This window comes from Cygnus atratus, chromosome 3 (genome assembly GCF_013377495.2).
Source record: "Cygnus atratus isolate AKBS03 ecotype Queensland, Australia chromosome 3, CAtr_DNAZoo_HiC_assembly, whole genome shotgun sequence".
Lineage (NCBI taxonomy): Eukaryota > Metazoa > Chordata > Aves > Anseriformes > Anatidae > Cygnus > Cygnus atratus.
The window spans coordinates 10,022,985-10,042,536 of record NC_066364.1 but is presented as its reverse complement, the minus strand read 5'-3'; the positions used below and the strand labels follow the sequence as shown (position 1 = coordinate 10,042,536).

General features: G+C 47.9%; 2 protein-coding genes across 2 annotated transcripts in view; one reads left to right on the top strand and one right to left on the bottom strand.

Annotated features, from left to right (window-relative positions):
• The first annotated feature begins 299 nt into the window (after nucleotides 1-299).
• On the top strand, nucleotides 300-9,149 carry GDF7 (growth differentiation factor 7). Its single transcript, XM_035560102.2, has 2 exons — nucleotides 300-630; nucleotides 3,101-9,149. Exons 1-2 carry the CDS (start codon nucleotides 300-302, stop codon nucleotides 4,024-4,026), a joined length of 1,257 nt encoding a protein of 418 aa, XP_035415995.1. The 3' UTR covers nucleotides 4,027-9,149.
• A 3,988-nt stretch (nucleotides 9,150-13,137) lies between these two features.
• Nucleotides 13,138-19,552, bottom strand: part of LDAH (lipid droplet associated hydrolase) — a 118,794-nt gene continuing 112,379 nt past the window's right edge. The window contains exon 7 of the mRNA XM_035560103.1: nucleotides 13,138-16,376. Coding sequence (XP_035415996.1) covers nucleotides 16,185-16,376 — 192 coding nt within the window. The 3' untranslated portion in view covers nucleotides 13,138-16,184. The remainder of the gene's footprint in view (nucleotides 16,377-19,552) is intronic.

Below are 19,552 nucleotides of genomic sequence, written 5' to 3'. Positions count from 1 at the left end.
CACCTGCGGACAAAGACGGGGGGGGGGGGGGGGGGGGAGGAAGAAAAAAGAAGGGGGGGGGGGGGCGGGAAAAAAAGGGAGGGGGGGGCCGGAGGATTTGGGGCGGGGGCGGCGCCCGGGCGGGGCCGCGCTGCCGGCAGGGGGCGCCGCGGGCGGGAGGCGACGGCGGCGGCGGCGACGGCGGCGGCGAAGGCGGCGGCGGCGGCGGCGGCGGCGGCGCCGGGGCGAAGGACGATGCTCAAAAGGCGGCGGGGAGCGGCGGCGGCAGCAGCACCGCGCCGAGCGCCCCGGCCGCCGCCATGCGCCTCCCCGCCGCCGCCCTCTGCCTCTGCCTCCTCGGCGCCTGCCGCCTCCGCCGGGGGCTGGAGGCAGCCGCCGTGCTCGGCCAGCCGGCGGCGTCCCCCCCGCGACCCTCGGCGGCCGCGCCTTCCTCCTCCTCCTCCTCCTCTTCCTCCTCCTCCGTCTCCTCCTCCTCCTCCTCCTCCTCCTCCTCCTCCTCCTCTCCGCCGCGCAACGGCACCGTGGTGCCCCACCACTACATGGTGGCCCTCTACCAGCGCCTGGCCGCCCGCCGGGGTGCCGGCCGCCCCGCCGCCACGGTGACGGGCTTCGCGGAGCGGGGGCGCAGCGGTGAGAGCCGGGGGGTGGCCCTGGGGGCCGGGGGGGGAGGGGGGGGGGGTTGCGCGGCGGGATGGGGTTTGTAGGGGGGGAAGGGGGCTGTGCCGGGGGATGGGGAGCGGTGGGGAGCGGGACGGGGGCGCAGCGGTGCGGTGGGGAGTGGGGGGGTGGGGGCTGCGCAATGGGATGGGGTTTGTAGGGGGGGGAAGGGGGCTGTGCCGGGGGATGGGGAGCGGTGGGGAGCGGGACGGGGGCGCAGCGGTGCGGTGGGGAGTGGGGGGGTGGGGGCTGCGCAATGGGATGGGGGTCGCTGGGGACTGGGGTGGGTCTCGTTGGGGACCGGGACGGGGGCTGCGCAATGGGACAGGGCTCGTTGGGGACCGGGGTGGGGGCTGCGCAATGGGACAGGGCTCGTTGGGGAGCGGGATGGGGTCTGCGCAGTGGGATGAGGCTCCTTGGAGAGCGGGATGGGGTCTCCGCAGCTGGATGGTGATCCCTGGGGAGCGGGATGGGGTCTGCGCAGTGGGATGAGGCTCCCTGGGGACCGGGTTGGGGTCTGCGCAGTGGGATGAGGCTCCTTGGGGAGCGGGATGGGAGCTGCGCAATGGGATAGGGCTCGTTGGGGACCGGGATGGGGTCTCCGCGGCGGGATGAGGCTCTCTGGGGAGTGGGGTGGGGTCTCGGCAGTGGGATGGAGACCTTTTGGGAGCGGGGTCCCCCGTTTCGGGTACGGGGCGGTGCGGTGGGATGGGGTTTGCCGGGGAGCGGGGTCCCCCCCGTCGGGGCGCGCACGGGGCTGTGCGCGGTGCGGGACGCCCCTTCCGCGGTGTTTTAATAGGGAACGGGGCCGTGCGCGGGGATCGGGCTCCGAAAAAGGCCGGGGGGGGGGATGCAGGGGGTGGCGAACGGGGTCGTGGACGGGGTTGGGGCTGGGGGAGAGCGGGGACCGGCCCGGTGCGGGTAGGGATGCTCAGGCAGCGGGGGTGGCGCCGGGGATGCCGCTGGGGCTGCGGTGCGGGGTGCGGAGATTTTGGGGCCGGGACGGGGACGGAGTGCGGCTGCTCGGGGGGCTCTGCCTCGAGGTCCCTTTCCCCTTCTCCCCCTTTTTTTTCCCCCTTCACGCCCCCAGATCTAACGCTAAGCATCGAACAGACGCACAGGCGCGCTTAACGATGTATTTTTACATATGCCCGCGTGCCCATCGCATCCTCCCGACGAAGTTTTCATGGGGAAAAAAAAAAAAACACAAAAAAACATTAAATCAGAGCCCCCCGATCGAAATACGATGAAAAGCCAAAGGGAAAAGCAGCCCCCCCCCAATCCAGTGGGTGCCGCTGGGGTGCGGAGCCCCCCCAGCCCCCTGCCCGCTGCGGGGCCGCATCCTGCTGGCGGTGTGGGCAGGGGGCTGGTGCTGGGAGCGGCCGGGGACCGAGCGGGGACCGGGGGAAGATGCTCCGGCGGGAGGGAGGGCAGTGCCCTGCGAGCTGCAGCGCAAAACGAAACCAGATGCACTCTTGAAAGGGATCTCCTTATCTGGGCTCGCAGGAGTTTTAGAGCTGCTTTAAGAGAAAATAATAATAATAAATGACGGGGAGAAAAGTCTTTCCCACGAGGAGCACGGTGCGGGCTGTGGCGCGGGGGCATCGGGCTCTGCGGGCACAGGTTGGGGTAACCGCGGGGCTGGGGCTCGGCAGCGGCGTTTGCTGCACGCCCTGGTCAGGTTAGAGAGGAGAAAACAAAACACCAAGCCTCCCAGAACTCATTCATCTTCCCCTCTGCCACCGCTTCTTCTTGTTTTTTTTTTTTTTTTTTGTTTGTTTGTTTTTTTTTAATTCACATCTAGTGTATTTAATCAGTACCAGAAACTGCACGAGTCCATGTTTGGGCTTTGGACCCACCAAAAATAGTGACAAAAGCAGGCTGGGCTCACTGTCAGCTCCTGCGTCAGACACCCCGAAGCAGCATCCCCGACGGGCGCGCCCTGCCTGCGAGGGAAAAGGAGATTTTTTTGCGGCAGTTTCCGTGGCATGGCCGAGGGCTGGAGGGGGGGGGACAAAGGGCAGGAGCACTCGGTGACAGCCTGCGCACTGGGGACTGCGCCGCGCGGTGTCGGAGGGGGCTTCCCATGCCAAAACGGGTGCGGGGCGGCGATGTGCCCCGCAGCTGGGGGCACTGAAACGCTCAGGAGGAGGCAGAGGACACCTCGGGACACAGGGAGCCGCTTCCATTCCTCCCTCCCTCCTTCCCTCCCTCCCTCCCCGCCTTCTCCTCCCCATTTTGTTCCCACCACCTCCAGGCAGGGTGACCCTGCTGGGACACACTGCCGCGTCCCTCCCCGCTGGGATGCTCAGCGTGCCTTCTCCCCTGTTCGCTCCTCGCGCCTCTGCAGCAAGAGCTTGGCTTCAGCTGGCTGGGTTTTTATATTCCTTCTTCTTTTTTTTTTTTTTTTTTTTTTTTGGTTTGTGTGTTTTATCTCTTCCAGATGCCTCCCTGTCCACCCCCGAGCAGCGGTACCTCTTTGACATCTCCAGCCTGCCCGAGGCAGAGGAGGTGACGGGCGCGGAGCTGCGGGTCCTGCGCGCCCTCCCCGAAAACCGCAGCTTGGCCCTGTCCCCCGAAGGCACCTTCCACCACCTCCTCCTCTCCACCTGCCCCAGCCGCGACGGCGAGGAGCCCCGGCTGCTGGACTCCAGGGCTGCAGACGTTTTGGACGCGGGCTCCTCCAGATGGGAGGTGTTCGACGTCTGGGAAGCGCTGCGGGGCCGCAGGGAGAGGTCTCCGTCGGGCAAGCTGCTGTGCTTCCTGCTGAGGATCGTGTCGGATCAGTCGGGGCGGCTCCTGCCCCCCCGGCAGCTGGGCTTCAGCAAGCCCCGGCCGCAGCCCCACGAGCGAGCCCTGCTCGTGGCCTTCTCCCGCACCCAGAGGAAGGAGAACCTCTTCAAGGAGATCCGGGATAAGATCAAGGCTCTGGGCAGCCCCCCGTTCCTGGAGCCCCCCGATCCCGGCCGGGAGGCGTACCCCAAGCGGAGGAAGAGGAGGACCGCCGCCGTCGCCGGCCGCGCCGGGGGCAGAGGCCACGGGAAGAAGGCCAAGACCCGCTGCAGCAGGAAGCCCCTGCACGTGAACTTCAAGGAGCTGGGCTGGGACGACTGGATCATCGCCCCCCTGGATTATGAGGCGTATCACTGCGAGGGGGTCTGCGACTTCCCCCTGCGCTCCCACCTGGAGCCCACCAACCACGCCATCATCCAGACCCTGATGAACTCCATGGACCCGGAGTCCACCCCCCCGAGCTGCTGCGTGCCCTCCAAGCTCAGCCCCATCAGCATCCTCTACATAGACTCCGGGAACAACGTGGTTTACAAGCAGTACGAGGACATGGTCGTGGAGACGTGCGGCTGCAGGTAGCAATTTCTGCAGCTCTCCCCCTCCCTGCCCCGCCTGGCAGCCCCATTTTATATATATAAGTAGAAATATATATATATATATAAAATATATATATATATACATACGCATCCTGGTGTGTGCCTTCCCAAAAGCCAAGCTAAGAGCCCCCTGCCCTCCCGGGGCTGCCCTGGCCGTGAGCCTGGGAGGGATGGGGAGACCCTCCCTGCAGACAGCTTCTTTCTCAAAGTTTTGGGGTTTTCTGCCAAATTGCCTCGGCGGAGGAAGGTGGGAGGGACACAGCATCGGGTCAGCATCGCCCTCTGGCCGTGGCAGCGGGGTGCAGGGGTGGTGGGAGCTCTCTTTTCAGAGTGTAAAAGGACACATCTTCGGTGTATCTGGGGAGAAGCAAAGCCCCAGGTTCCCCAGGGAAGAGCCATTTAGCTTGGGTTCTTATTTTTCCAAATAATCTGGCTATAAAAAGGCCATGCTCCACCCCACCTTCCTCTGGCACCAGTTTTACAGCGAGCTCTATCCCTCCCTGCCTCTCCCCTTCCCCTAAGGGAGCCCGGATCCACCAAAAAAGAGACTTTTAACTCGCAAACAGCTGAGCTGGGTAGAGCAGGGTGCTCTGGGCTGTGCTAAGAGGACTGCAGCATTTCAGGAACTCTGGAGCTGAGCATAAATCATGCCTTCAAACCAGAGAACCTGGCATCGGCAAGGAGCTGTGGGAAGCCGTGAGGGTTCTGCTCTGCCTTGGTGGCTTTTGGTACTGAGCTTCGGCCTCGTGGCTACATTGGCATAGGTCAGGGATGGGTTTGCACAGGTTTTGCTTTGGATGGATAATTTGTTTTTTTGCTGGTGGTCGAGCTCTTGCCTTATAAATATCGGTGCTCACTAGCTACAGGAGTTTGCTTTGGGGGAGAAAAATCCCTGCTGATTTTTTTTTTCCTTTTTTTTTTCCTGTCGAGCTCCTCGTCCTCCATCTCAGGGGCATCTCAAGGAGCATGGCCGTGCCAGCAGCTTTTCTTGCTGCTGGTGTTTCTGTTTTGTTTTTTCCCACTGTGGTCAGCCCGCGTGGTGAGGAGGGGCCGGGGAGGGCTGGCAGGTCTCACGCCGGGCTCAGTGTTAGTGCCAGCAGAAATCACAGCAGGAGGAGGCTGGCACCATGGTGTGCACAGAGTCACCGAGCTTCCCCGTACCACGTTTTTCAATCCCTGTCGGTTTTCTCACTGCTGAAACTTCTTTTTTTTTTTTTTTTAATTTTTCATGTTTTTGTTTCTTTTACTCCCTCCCCTTTCCTCCAAATATTTGCGGTGGAGGTTTTTGGGCAGTTCAAAACCAGGCAAGATATATATACCTATACACATATATGCACATATATACACACAGCTCCTGGCAGCCCCGCGGGCTGGGGGCTGCTGTGAGCCTCAGTCCCCTGCCGGTGGGACGGGAAGCCGTGTCCGAGGGCACATCAGCACCCTGGGGAGAGAAGTTGTGGCTCGGTTGCTGAAGGTTCCCAGCCTGCATCACTGAAATAAATGAGAAGAGGGAGTTTTTGGGGAGAGTGCAGAGTGCTGGCGACGATGCTGTCTGTGGTTTTGCCCATGCAGGAATCAATCACCTCTCTCTAAATCGGGCACGTTGTTTTTTGGTGAAGATCTCTACATTGGGATAGGTAAGGCTAGGTCCTGCTGGGGGCTTACTCTCAAGGGGGAAAGTCATCGAAACCATCCAGTAAAATTGCATTTCTGATCAGTCACCTCCTGTCCGAGCTGATTTTCGAGCACATGTAAGCATTATAAATAGGAGACGAGAGGCTGAGCATGGACAAAGGTGAATTCAGTAGGCTCGGGGTGATTTGAATGGAGAATTATAGGTTCCCAATCTGCAGTATTTATACAACCTTTCCAGGAAAAAAAAAAAAAAAGACAACAACCAATTCCATGCAGAATATATTCTGCTGGAGGATTTGTCTGACCTCCAGCACCAATTTTAACTGCAGGCTATAATTACAGTGAAGCTAGAAATATCAGGCATTTGTAAAGAACAGTGTGTGTTCAGTGGGCTCCACCACTTGCATGGGGTGGTGATGGCTTAGGAGCAGGGAAGGTTGCAGAGTGACCCAAAAACGATTTGAAAGCACTGAGCTGGGATTTGGGGAAGTGTGCGTGGTCGGACCAAGCCTGGTGCATGTGCCTTGCCTTAGGCTCGTTGAGGTCTATAAAACCAGAGCCTGTGCTTAAGCGTGGTGGGGTCCCAAAGCAGGGAGAGGCAGAAGCTAGGTGTTTTGTGCCCAATTTAACTGCCTGAGTGCCCATGGTGACTTCTGGCCCAAAAAGGTTTCCCAGGAAATGCTGATTTTGCCATTTTTCTTTTCCATTTTTTAAAAAATTAGTAATTGGTTTTTAATTCTCTTAAAATAACACCCCCACACTTTTTGCATCCTGCTTCAAACCAGATGTAGAAGGGAGATGAATATCCTCTGGCACAGCAATGGATGTTTGTAGCTTTGCCCTGGCATTGCTGCATCGATGCCAGCAGCCGTGCTTCTGGTCAGCAATGGCAGATGGAGCAACGATGTCCTCCTTGGCTGTTTGCTGATGCTTGGCGTACCCATGAGGAAAAGACTGGCAATGTACCACTTTACATAAAGAGCAGACCCCAAGCCTGCCTTCTGCTCAAACCTGAGTGCCAGCCAGTTCTGTGTGCGTTTGCACCATCTGGATTTTAACTCACATCTTGACTGCACAGCTCTCGCTGCTGGGGAAAGCTGGGAAGGTCTGCGGTGATTTATTGGTCACACTCCCTTTGCAAAGCAAGCAGCCACTTCTCCTGTTGGCAGTTTTAGGCTCCAATCCCACAAACCTTAAAGTGTTTTTTTAGTGGTGGTCACCTTGCTGGCTCCCACGTAACCGCAGGCACGTGGGGGGAGAGTTTTTCTGCCCCTCCTGTCTTCAAACTGATCTCTGGTAAGAGTGAGGTGTTGTACCAGGCTGGTGCATCTAACACGCTGGGTTTTGTTATACGTTGGTTTATGTCTTCCATGACAAAACCATCTGCCCTTACTCTTTTAAGGCTCTTTATTCATAACACAGTGCATTGCTATGTACATGGAAATGCAAAGCTCTCTCTGAAAGTTAGTTATGCTGTATCAGCAAGTGTCCTGGACCTTTAAAACAAACAAACAAACAAAAAACAACCAAAATTTGGAACTCTTGCTGGTAGAAAACACTAACCAAGGACCCCACCCTACATCTTGAAGGATATTTTACAGCCTTGCACCTCAGGACACACGTAGGTCCTGCTTTCCCTTCTGCTGGTACTGGTATCAGAGCAGTCCTCCTGAATTGGCTGTACTGGAGAGGAGCCTGGTTTACGCCGTGGGGGGGAAGCACAAGAGGCTGATGCACCCATGTTTATCTTAAGGATGAGTGGAGTAGAGCAGGAAGCATTAGGCAGCAAAGCATTTTCAAGTACGTTACTCTTAAACGTCCTAAACCAAAGCTTGATCTATTCCCAGAAATGGCCCCAAACGAAACCCGGCCATTTTTCAGCAGGTTTTGCTCTTCTTTTTTTTTTTTTCCCCCGATTTTTTTCTGTCATCGCCACTCTAGCATCCAGTCTGATATTTTGTGAGCTCGTTTTTCAGTTTTGATACTTGTGTTCATATTTTGGGTTTTCAGAATGGGGAGCAGAGGGTTGGGGAGTGGAGAAAGTGAGGACGGGAAGGCTGAGGGAGCTGCAGGCACCATCTGTGGCCACGAGCATGGGCCTGCAGGGCCACAGGTCTGGTGGGGTTGAAGGTGGTGGGAGGCAAGGACTTTTTCATGATGAGTCAGATGTTCAGGTGCTTTTCCCAATGGAAACTTTCCACTTTGCTGTGTTATGAACCTTCAGTGGTGTCACCCAGGTCTCCACTAGTGGAGGATTAACAGGAACAAGACACTGGGTAAGGCCCGGCCTCACTGAGTGCTGTGGCGCTGGCTTTGGTCTCAGTCTTGGGAGAGATGGCAGCATTCTCCATGGTGTTCCTCCATGAAGAAGTTTTTTCTGCTTCCTCAACCCTGCCTAGAAGAACAGAGAGGAGGGGAACAGAAAGGAGGCTGAGCCTAGGGCTGCCTTGCTCCCTGCTGGTCCCTAGGCCGAGGGCTAGCACCCGTAGTGCTGACAGCAGCAGGCCATTAAAGGACTTCCACAGGGCAGGACAAGGAATGGTTGCTCGTGGAGGCACGAGGCCTTAGTCACTGAGGAGGTGCTGAAGTGACGTGGTTGCTTTGGCTGTGGTCAGCTGAGACTGGGGCACTTTCCTTGGGCAGGGAGGGGGTGACCACCCTGGTTATATTCACCCCACGTGAGCAGGTTAACCTGTGGGATGTAAGTCGTACCCCAAAAGAAAGGTCTGAGTTTCTGAAGCGCCGTGCCTCTGAAAATTAAGCTCTTAAACCTTAGCTGTGGGGTTTGATCCAGCCTTGACCCCTGAAGTCACTGGCCCCATGTCATGCTCCTGCTCCTTGCTGGCAAAGCTGGTGAAGGCGCTGCTCCCAAGAACTGAAGGCACTTCTGTGTAGGGAGGACCTGCTCCCCAGCTTAGATGCAGCCTGGGGCAATGCCAGTCGTGCTTGTATATCCAGTTTGCCGAATTACCACATAGTCTGTCAGTGCCTGTTCTTTTTCTGAAGTCGGGTCAAGACTATCTGGAGCTCTTTTGACAAAACGAGCCTCTCTGCTGGTCAGTCATGGTTTTATTTATGTCTTCTTTCCTTTGAATAGAAAGGAAAATATCAATAAATGAAAAAGGACTCAAGTTCCCAATAGCCGTATCTCTAGTAGTTAATTTTTTGAAGCAATACTTGTATCCCTGTGTGTGCCTCTAAACTATCCATGTATTTGTTCAGCTTTCCAAGGTTTGAGTGTGTGAAATATCTCTAAAGAAGACAGTTCTGTAAGTGATGGTGTAAATGCATTGTTTGTATGTATTCTAAAATTTAAATAGATTGTACATATTGGATTGTAAATGAACTGTAAACAGCAATCTATATTTTCTTGAATATATTATATAGCAGTATATATTTGTTAAATAAGTATTCTTGTATACTCTTCAATAACCTTTTTAATATTTTGTACAGATAAGTTTATTAAATATTTTATTGATAAATAGATTCCTGCAAGAGTTTTTCTTTTGTTGGCTTGTGCCTGTGTATCAAAACCAAATGGCTCATTTTAGAGTGTCCTTCATAAGTCATACCGACTTCCTGGGCTACCTAGGTTATAAAAAAACAAATATGAAAAAGCCATTCATTTTACACTGCCTTCCCTGGCAAGCTCAGGTATTTTTCAAGGGAAAAAGTGGAAGAACAGTGAGCGTTTGCAATGGATTTGCCATCCAAAGGTACATCCCTTTTCTTCCCTGTGCTTCTGAATACAGTTCTGCCTTGACCTGTAGCTACCCAGCTCCGGCCACTCAGCCAATCGGGGTGCTCACCATTGACTTGAACAGGAAGCTTTAGAGGCTCAGAAACAAAATTGAAGGGGTAATATGACAACTGGGGGAAATCTCTCCTGCTCACATCGTGCTTGTGACCACGCAAAGCTTTCCTGATGGGTTTGACTTGAGCACGAGACTTTGCCTCTGCAGGAGCCTGACATCCAGAAGTCACTGCAAAGGGAGCCCAAAGCATTGGCCTTCCTAAGGAGGGGTGGGACGAGCCCGGTCTGTTTGCATCTGGTGAAAATATTCCATTAGGAAATGAGGAAGAAATTTTGGATTTCAAAACTTGGTAAATGAAAATATACTTGGAAAAATATAGTGGGAAATTCTTTTCCCCCAGATCAGGCCTAGTAGTTTCTTCCTGTTAGGTATCACTGGTACACATGGTACATATCCTAGTATTCTAGCGATTAGACTGTATATTACTATTACTTTTTTATTTTTTATTAGATATTGATTTTAATATTGGTTTTTATTTTTTTCTAATTCTCCTGATTCCCTTCCTCACTCTTTCAAAGCCTTTTATTTTTTATTTTTAATAGCTTAATAAAGCACACTGGGTCATGAAACCCTTTTGCATTCTTGGATGAGAACTTTAAAAGTTATGGGGAATCCAGAAGGCAGGGAATCTGTAAGATTAGGTTGTCTTTATGTGAAGCACATTCTAGGTGGGGCTGCAAATAGCTGTATGACCTTTTTCTGATCTGCTTTCACTAGGATTGCATAGTTGAAATAAGAGAAGTTTCAGGCTGAGTGAGCTGCTGTAGCATGGTTCCTGCAATGGTCATCACCAAAGTGGCTTGGGGACAGCAGATGAATGTGGTAGGGTTAAGACTGCCTCCAATACATCTCCACCACACACAATATTGCGAACATGCAGATGTGGAGTAAGGCATATTTGGAAGCATGGAAGAGGCCTTCAAGGCATCGGGTATGTGTTTCAGCCACAACAGAGCAACCTCACTTTCTAAAATCAGGAGAAACAACATGGAGAACTGATGATGGGGGGTTGCCTGAAGGACTTCAGTATTAATTCTCACAACACTGGTGTCTTCTAGTCTTCATGTCTTCCCTTCATCTTAAGCACACACAAACACATGGTTCATCTGGAGACATGCATGGTGACTTCTGCTCCCGGGGCACTTGAGGTGACATACCAAAAACGAGCCATCTTTCGGGCACCCTCACATACTCATTTACAGTTAGATTGGCTGTAAATGTACATGTAGCACAAGTTCTCTGGTTAGGCGTGTGGGGGAAGACAGGTTACCACAGCGCCTGCCTGCTGCATGTGCAGTTTTACAGGGAAGTATTATCTTAAGTTATTTTCAACAAAATTTGTAAGGGTGGGACCAAATGATTATTCACAGGAATCCAGTCATGTCTTCAACAAAATGTAATAGGTCTTCAGACTATTCATGTGGTTTACAAAATAAACTACTTAATCCTCAGATATATTCTGAAAACCAAGCATTGCTATGGTCAATCCGTATCTGAGAGAAATCAGAGGCACAGCAGAGACAGGTAAGATGTCCAGGGTCACTTCTACACATGGTGGAAGAAAATGCTAAATGAGGACATAGTCTGACTTGGGCTTCTAGTGACTTAACCCTAAAGCAATTGTCCTTATTTAGTAATAAATAAATAAATAGATAGATAGATAGATAGATAGATAAAGTTGGTGCCTGCCAGGACCTCAAGAGGGAGATCTGGTACCCCTGTATTTAGATCAGATAGATTAGATAAATTTAGACCAGAGAGGGAATCTAGGCATTTTTTGGGGTGGAGCACTGCTTTATGAACTAGGGGTAAACAGGGTGAGCCAGGCCTACTTTTACTATTACATAGGCATGCTCTTGTTACTTTGAAAACCTAAATCCTCGTTATCACAAAGTGCTAATTCTGCAAGAATCCTGCCATGTTGGAATGTCCTATTTTGATGCAAACCAGTAGGGATATGAAGATAAAAGAAAGCTCCTGTCTTAAAGTTAATGCCATGTTTTCTGTCATACTGAAGGTCTTCATGGCCCTAGTCTCAGTCAATTGAGCACATGGGTCTCTCTAAGCTTGTGTGCTATCCTACTGACTTCACCGAGGCTGTAGCTATTGCTGTGCAGTCCCTTGCACTCTGGATGCTTAAAGAGAGTTTTTGTGGGCGTGAAAATAAAGGTTCCTTATTAATAAACACTGTTCACTTGCAGTATCCCATGCATGGTGAAAGCAGATGATGTTAACATGTGTTAACATTTGAATATAAATAAAATGTTTTTTCCTTTTTCGAACAAGTTAGGTTGGAACAGTGGGATTCTTAAATTTTAAGGGTGTCTGTGAGGGAAAAGGAGTAGTTCTGACATTGGGAAAGCCTGTTTTTTCCCCGATTCCAAGCCATCTGGTCTTCATACAAGTGGATTTCTCTTAATAAATGAAGCACAGCATTTTAGAGCTGGGGCTGGGTGGGTGCTTAAAGTGAGTTTGAGCAAGATGCTCATAAACAGGGAAAATGAGGATCAGTCCCCCATTGCCTTTTTCATTGTGAATTGCTTCAAGTGGGATGGCAAAAAATCTCCTCCAAGTAACTGGCTGGCAAGCACTGCTCTGCAGAATGAGTCAGATCTCTTAACATTCTGTGTTTTATTAGCTACTGCAAACTGGTAAAAAACCGCAACACAACTGCTTTCCTGCAAGCACGTTCCTGCAATATGTGGAATGGAAAAACCTACTCCATTTACTATCAGCTTAAGGAGTTGAAAACAGCCTCTAATTAAATGTCTCCTTGCCTGTGCCATCTGAGCATGCGTGTTACCCTGTTTCATAACTTCTGCGTGATGCTACGATTGCTTCTGGCAGCTGGATTGTACTGTTACTGCTACCATCTTTTGCTTGTAATAAACCCCATCAGCTGTTGCAGAAATCCATGCTTGTATACTGTTCCTGGTCACTCATAAAAGCTCTCAGGATTCTTACTCTGTAAAAGTGCCAGAGAAGAGAACACTTGCCTGGAAGTGATGAGCCTCAGAAACTTACTGCAGTTGGGAGTCTGAGTGTGACCTGTGACACAGAATAAAATGGGTCTCCTGGGTCTTGCAAGTTTACCCAAATCCGGTAATATTTTGAGTAACGTGATTAATAATAACATTGAACATCTTGTTTAAAGTCTTTGTTGGCAATTCGCTAGACCAAAGAAAGAGATGGGGAGGGGATGCACATATAAACCCGTTTTCCATAAAATCAATACGTAAATGACCTCAAGTGCAGAGAAGAGTTCATCTGTTGTGGCTCATGTATGCAATCTGTCTCCTGTGAGTCAAGAAACTGATGTTTAGCTTGGAGTCCAGCTCCAAATTCTTCACCATAAACACGGGGAAAGCACTCACTAAGCTTCCTGAAGCTTTCCTAGCCTGCACACTATAGTTCATTCAAAGCAGCTAATACTCAGCTGGAGGGAACAAGAGGAAACACTGATCATTTTGGAGTGGCTCTGGATAAAAATGCTTTAACTTGTCAGGTGCCTACCACCCACCGATGTCCCCTGAGGTTAGATGTCTAAACTGCACGTGAAATTTGTTTTTTGGCAAGTATTTCTGTAAATTCTGCATAAAATAATGAAGATGAACTAGGATCGAACAAGTTATTGAAGACACAAATTACATTTTACAACAAATGTCTTTATTTTTGTTATTGGATTTGTGTACTTTGTCATAAAAGGTATTGATCTAGCAAAACACGAACATGAGTCAAAGTCATTGTAGCTAGCAGGTTTACTCACGTGGTGACTGACAATTAAGCACAAGTGTGAATGACAAAGATTAGATGCTACCGCATACAGTCAATGCATTCGTGATAGGCTTCCCAAGAACTCTAAAATAGTCTAAAATAGGCAAAATTACACTGTGTTTTTATGGTGAGTTGGCACATTTGGACCGTAAGCACTTTTGACACTCTTTGCCTAGGGTCCTGGCGAACACCACTGGCTTCAGAAGAGCTGGATTCTCATTGTGTGAGATCCGCTGCTCTTAGGAAATACGGCTGTGAAAAGTAGACCCATGCTTTTATGCAATGAGTAGAGTAGCGAATTTTCAGATCTTAGCCTTACGGTAAGAGCTTCAAGGAGGAAGGACGCAATTGAATCACTATGGTTTCCATAATCTTAGAGAAAATTCATTTAAGAAAATTGTAAGGCATTATCCTGCAGTAATCTCAGCTTAGGTCTTAATGCAGTCAGTAGGATTTATAACAACAGGTTAGCATTCGTATAAAAGGAATACACAAGTCAAGTACAAGTATTGCTAAATTAATTTCTCATACAAAGTATACGAATAATGCACTGTAAACAACTGCCTCTCATAGGTGCTTCAGTTTCCAGGCTTTAATAGCTGCTTGTCATCTTTGGTTAATGCAAGATTTTTTCTGTTCCCAGAAGATCCACCACAACCGCTCAACGTTTACAAGCTGATTCCTTGCTCAATTACGTGATTCCGTATAAAGAACAAATGTTTTGTCTAACCATATCAATGCACAGACCAAAACAACCAGGTGAACTGTATTCTCTATGTCGCTAACATACACACACGTGCATATGTGTGTGTATAAATATGGATATATATATATATACACATACACACACACATATGCAGACACGCACACCCTCATTCTGCCACAGGGAGCACCTAGGCCAACAGATGCGTTCAGCATCTGCCACGAGGACTTCCAACAGGACTCCATGCCAACATCTGGGGACTGGTTCAACACGGACAGACACACAGACATGCACAACTGTGGATTTCCAAGGTGAGCACAAGAAGTGTTTTGATCATTGCTGACTATGGCCCTGTAGGAAGGTCGGTTCCAGGGCTCTCCAATGACCAGAATCAGTTGCACTGGCACGGACCCTTCACTTTGAGCACACCTGGCTCTTCCCCACGCTGTTGTGACAGGGGTCTCAACATTTCTGCCTCAAGCATCAGTATCTGTTTCATTTTGTGGCAGTGTAATCTGAAAAGCCAGCGGATGTCTCAAAAGACAAAGCAGTTCACACGATGCAAAAAAGGTCATTTAAATCCACCGTCTGGCTGCAGGTTTGAAAACTGGTTTAAAATATCCAGAAACTTAATTCTACAAATTGCTTTAAATATTAGTGAAAGAGTTAAGTGGGATCTAGAGAGAAGTGGAAGGTGTGTATATAGTCGTGTAACGTAAGTATGGAGCTAATCATTCAGTCTTTCTGCATCACAGAAAATGTTCTCCAGCACCATTCTCAGTAGTACCACATTAATATGCTAATGAATCTTGTAAGTTAGATACCTAACGCATCATCTAAATTCATTTGTTTGCTAGAGCAGGACTTCCCGTGACTATATGCTGTAGTGTTCTATTTATTTATTTATAAACGTCTCTATGGACTCCACAGGGAGTCTATTTCACAGGTTCACAGCTAGAAAGCTTTTCCTGATTACACTTGGCTCTGTTCCCCTTACTCACATTGTTTTCATTTCTTGCTTTAGGTTGTAATTTCTTGTATTATCACAAGTGGTAGGACATCTTTTTTTTCTATCTGTAAAGGAGAGGGACGAAAAAATGTAAGACACAGTGCACTTATCAGTAATGTGCTACAGCCAGGACTGCGTTCCAAATACTAACACTTCATGCACTTCCATGGGTGCAATCACAGCAGAATGGCTGTTTTCTCATGGTAGACTTACCTAATTTGTGGCTTGGCAGAAAATGCCATACTTCAGTCCTTAGAGCAAAGAACTGAAATTCAGGCAAGCATCAAAACTGGTTTAATTCTTTAAAGCTGATAAGCAAACACTGTTCCCAGGGACTTCATTAGAAGAATGATAGCTCAGAGAGCTTGGGCACTTACAGGCAGTTATATATGGATTTTGCAATCAACTTCACCTTGTAATACTGGCACTTCTGACCAGGGCCCTTTACCCTCTCTACAGTCAATTGAAAAAACGAAACAAGGGCTTCAAATATGTTCCCTAGCTGAGCAGCCTCACCTACCTTATGTTATGCTTAATACTTTGTGGAGTCTTGGGAGCACTCTGAACCCCTTCTGATACTTGGAGGACCTCATCTTCACAGCTCCCCTGTACAAAGCCAGAACTTGGCCTGACCTTGGACTGTCCACCAGCCCCACCAGACCTGAAGGAGATGTTAGGGGCCTTGGGCAGTTCTGGTGTCCATTACTCATGTGCCAGGGCTGCACAGACAGATGAGTCAGGTGGAGAGGGCCCAGGCTTTTCACAGTACGCCAGGACTGATTGCCACAGGGGGATTTTTATCCATACAGTGTAGCCTGATATTTCTAAATCAGACCAACTGGGCTGCCCCAAATACGGCCTTGACAGCTCCTCAGCAAGAAATTGAGGTGGTAGTAACACAAGTACACTTGTAGTCAGTTAATCTAGTATCAGTGTTGTCTAGAGTGCTAGAAGACAATAAATATTCCACACTTTTCCAAGTCCTGCAGAGCTCTGAAGACACAGGATGAAGGTACATCACCATTAAATCGAGAAAACTATACTTTGGACCAGCCAGCCTCTCTTTAACTTTCTCTAAAACATCTCAATAGAAAACAAGCCATAATCTATAATAAACAAACAAAAAATAGGACAGACTCTCTCACAAAAAATCACACATTCACAAAATAATTGTATTGTTTTCTTGTTGATCATTGAATCAGTGCTTATAATTTCGTCAGATCATCCCGTAACCAGTCTGTAATCATGGCAGCCATCTCCTTGCTGGCATCTAGCACAAAGGCGTGGCGGAGGCCTTTCTCACAAAGTCGAATGTCCCCGTCTGGAAAATCCATTTTGATCTCATCGTAGTAGTTCTGTGGACACCAGCTGTCACCAGTTCCATAGTAAAAAATCAGCTAGAAATCAAAGCATATCAAATCATTAATTTGAAAAGTTACTGATGAACCAAGCAATATCCATGAAAAGAACATTGGATTATTTAGAAATAAGGGATGCTTCATGACCCAGCATATACTATGACAAATAGCAAATTGGTAGTTCTTGGTTATTTCCAAGTCTGCAATTACAAGGAAATCAATTAAATACTCTGTAACTTTGCTTCCTCATCTGTAAAACTGTGGCTTATCTCTGGGCTTATCTCTGAAAACAGAGGTCAGCTGACAAAAGTCCAGGTGTCTTAAGAGATTTATTATTGTGGATCAAAACATCTGGTTGCCCATGGCATCCACCCCTATCCAGGTAAGCTGTTATGTTTTCACTAGCTACTAGCTATGTTTTCTATAATAGCTTTCTAGTTTTTTACTCAAATAACAAAATGGAGACTGTGTCCTAGCTAAGTGGGCTAAGCACTATGTTTTTTTTTTGTTTGTTTGTTTTTGATTTTTGTTTTATTTTCTGGTTATAAAGTAAGAGAAAGCAGGAGGTTCCTCCACGTTTATGAGTGATTTTTTCTTATTGGCATCTTTTAGATGTGGTTTCAAAGCACCTGCCTGGTTGGGGGAGAAGGAACATCTATTTTGCTAGCCTTGGTGTTAGATGTAAACTAGAGGTGAATCGTTCAGTCATGCCATTATAATGATTATCACAGAATCATAGAATGGTGTGGACTGGAAGGGACCTCTAAAGATCATCTGGGTTATTCTCAAAATCAAAACTTTTTTTGCTTGGAGAATTTTATCCTTCTGAAGTGCAGCACATGTAGAGCACAGGCACCTCCTCGAGATCAATGAGCAATTTTTAGATTGTAATGTGGAAGTAAAATTCTACCAAAGACCATTTTCTTTTGAACTTACCCTAATAACTTTGGTCAAAGACATACATGAAGCCAGTGCTACTGAGACCACCCAAACACAGAAGTCAAAAATACCAGGTTAATGTCACATTCAATAAAATGACTTTTCTCTTTCTTAGAAACACTGTCTGTATTTCTTTCCCAAGTAATCATTTTCCCCCGTGTTCACCTTTCTATGCTATAGCTGTGTTTTTCATGTCCATAAAGTAATTCAAGGGAGAGTGGTTCTTTAGGAGACAGTAAAAACCTATGGACTTAAAACTATACAGGAACAAGATTAATTATGAGGTTTCTTTATACTAAAATGTTCGAATACAGGTATGAGAAGGATGTTGATTGCTCAACATATCACACACAGAGCTCGGCCTAATTCCATTACTCTCATTTGTTTCATATGTCATTTCTGTACTTCAGTGAGTAATTGAGCAATGCTTATAAAATTTAGGGGACAAAACGTTTTCCTTTAATCGCAAAAATCTTCAATTCCATCATTTCTGTAGCCATGTGAAATATAACTAAGTGCACCCTACTGGCCCACTGGGGTAGAGGTGGGCTAAGAGCCCAGACTGCATTTCACAAAATGTTACAAGTTTTTGTCTTACTTGCTTTTCTCTTATTGAAGCTTACCCAAATCTTGGACATTACTGACTGTTGACTGTATCCAAAATACAATACCTCGGTTACATAGACACTAACCCCAGTTATACTTCCAAGCATATGTGCATAGAACATAAACCATGTTAACAAACATTATTAATTTTGTCACTAAGTAATTGCTGGAAACAAGGTATGTTTTTTGCTTTAGCAGAAATTTTCCTTTGATCTTGCCTTCAGCAGTGACTATTCATAAATCACAGTAAGTCACATCAGCAAAAATTCTCCAAAAAAGCCAGTTGAAAATGGCCAAGTGCATTCAAATCTTCTGAAAACCAAACATCTGACCAAATTATGTTCGATCCTGGGCTCCGTTACCGACAGATACAAAAATAATGATTATGAAACTGATAAGAAAAGAAATGGAGCAATTCCAGTTTAATGGAGTACTCCTTGAAATCATTAGGTATTTTGATGGAGTAGTCCTAAAGTCCTAGAGTCTCATCACATGATTATTTAGAAAAAAAAGATGAAAAGTCATTTACACTTACAAAGGTGGATAAAGTACTTGGCTTAGTCCGCATGAACTGTGAAATGGGCTATTCTCCAGGTAGAGTTGTAAACTTGAGAACTCACAGATTTGGAAATGACTAAACAAAAGATTTATGTGCATTCTTAGCCCGCCTCTGGTATACTTGCATTACGGTTTAATCCTTCATGGCATGATCCAAAGGATCCTTGACTCATTCAATCCACTGACAGGATGACAGTCAGTTGATGAGCTGCTATTTGATAGTATTTTTCTTTTTATATTCTGTGTGTGGTCTCAGGATTTATTTACTACATATTTCATGGTTTACAGACAGAATTTATTTTCTTATGTGCATTCCTCTGGCACACACCACTAGAGTATATGCATGCTCACATTTATTAATTTATTTCTGCAACACCTTAGTGGCCATTTTTATCTCCATTTTGCAGATGGGGAGCACAGAGATTCATGTCAAATTACATCAATTTGAATGTGCAGTCTGAAACATCTAGGAGCTGGTTTTCCTCTGTGCATAGCATTATCCTTTCAACCAAAACTAAGTCAAAGTATGCTTTTCAGGACCACACCCACTGAGCTCCAGTCACTAATGGGCATTCAGTCCACGGGAACAGGCAACGGTTGGTTAAAGTAATAACCCTCTGAACCACCTACATTGAGAACATCAGGTCCTCACCACCTACTATTTTGCTTTGCAAATTCTCCTCTGTTCTGCTGCTCCTGATTTTAAGGCAAACATAGCCAAAGGCATCTGCTATGAACAGGAACAGTAAGACTTCAGAAACTTAGGTTCCACTCCAAGCAGAAAAGACCAGTATGTTTACCAACTACATGCCTTGCCCAGTCTTTTGTCCAATCTTTCCAAGTACAACTTCTTCTATCTTGTCCCATCCAACCCTTCTGGTTTCAGGACTGCTCTACCATCTTCAGCGCATTGTTTTAGCTCTATCCTCCTTACCCAGTCATTTCCAGTTTCTACTACTTCTGCTTTTTATTCTAGTCCCAATTTCTTGCCCTGCAAATCCAAATTACAGTCTTCTGGTCTCTTCATACCATTCAGAGTCTCAATTTCTCCCCAAGCAATTCTCCACATTTTTTTTTTTCAGTCTAGAACCTCTACTCCCAGCTCTACCCCT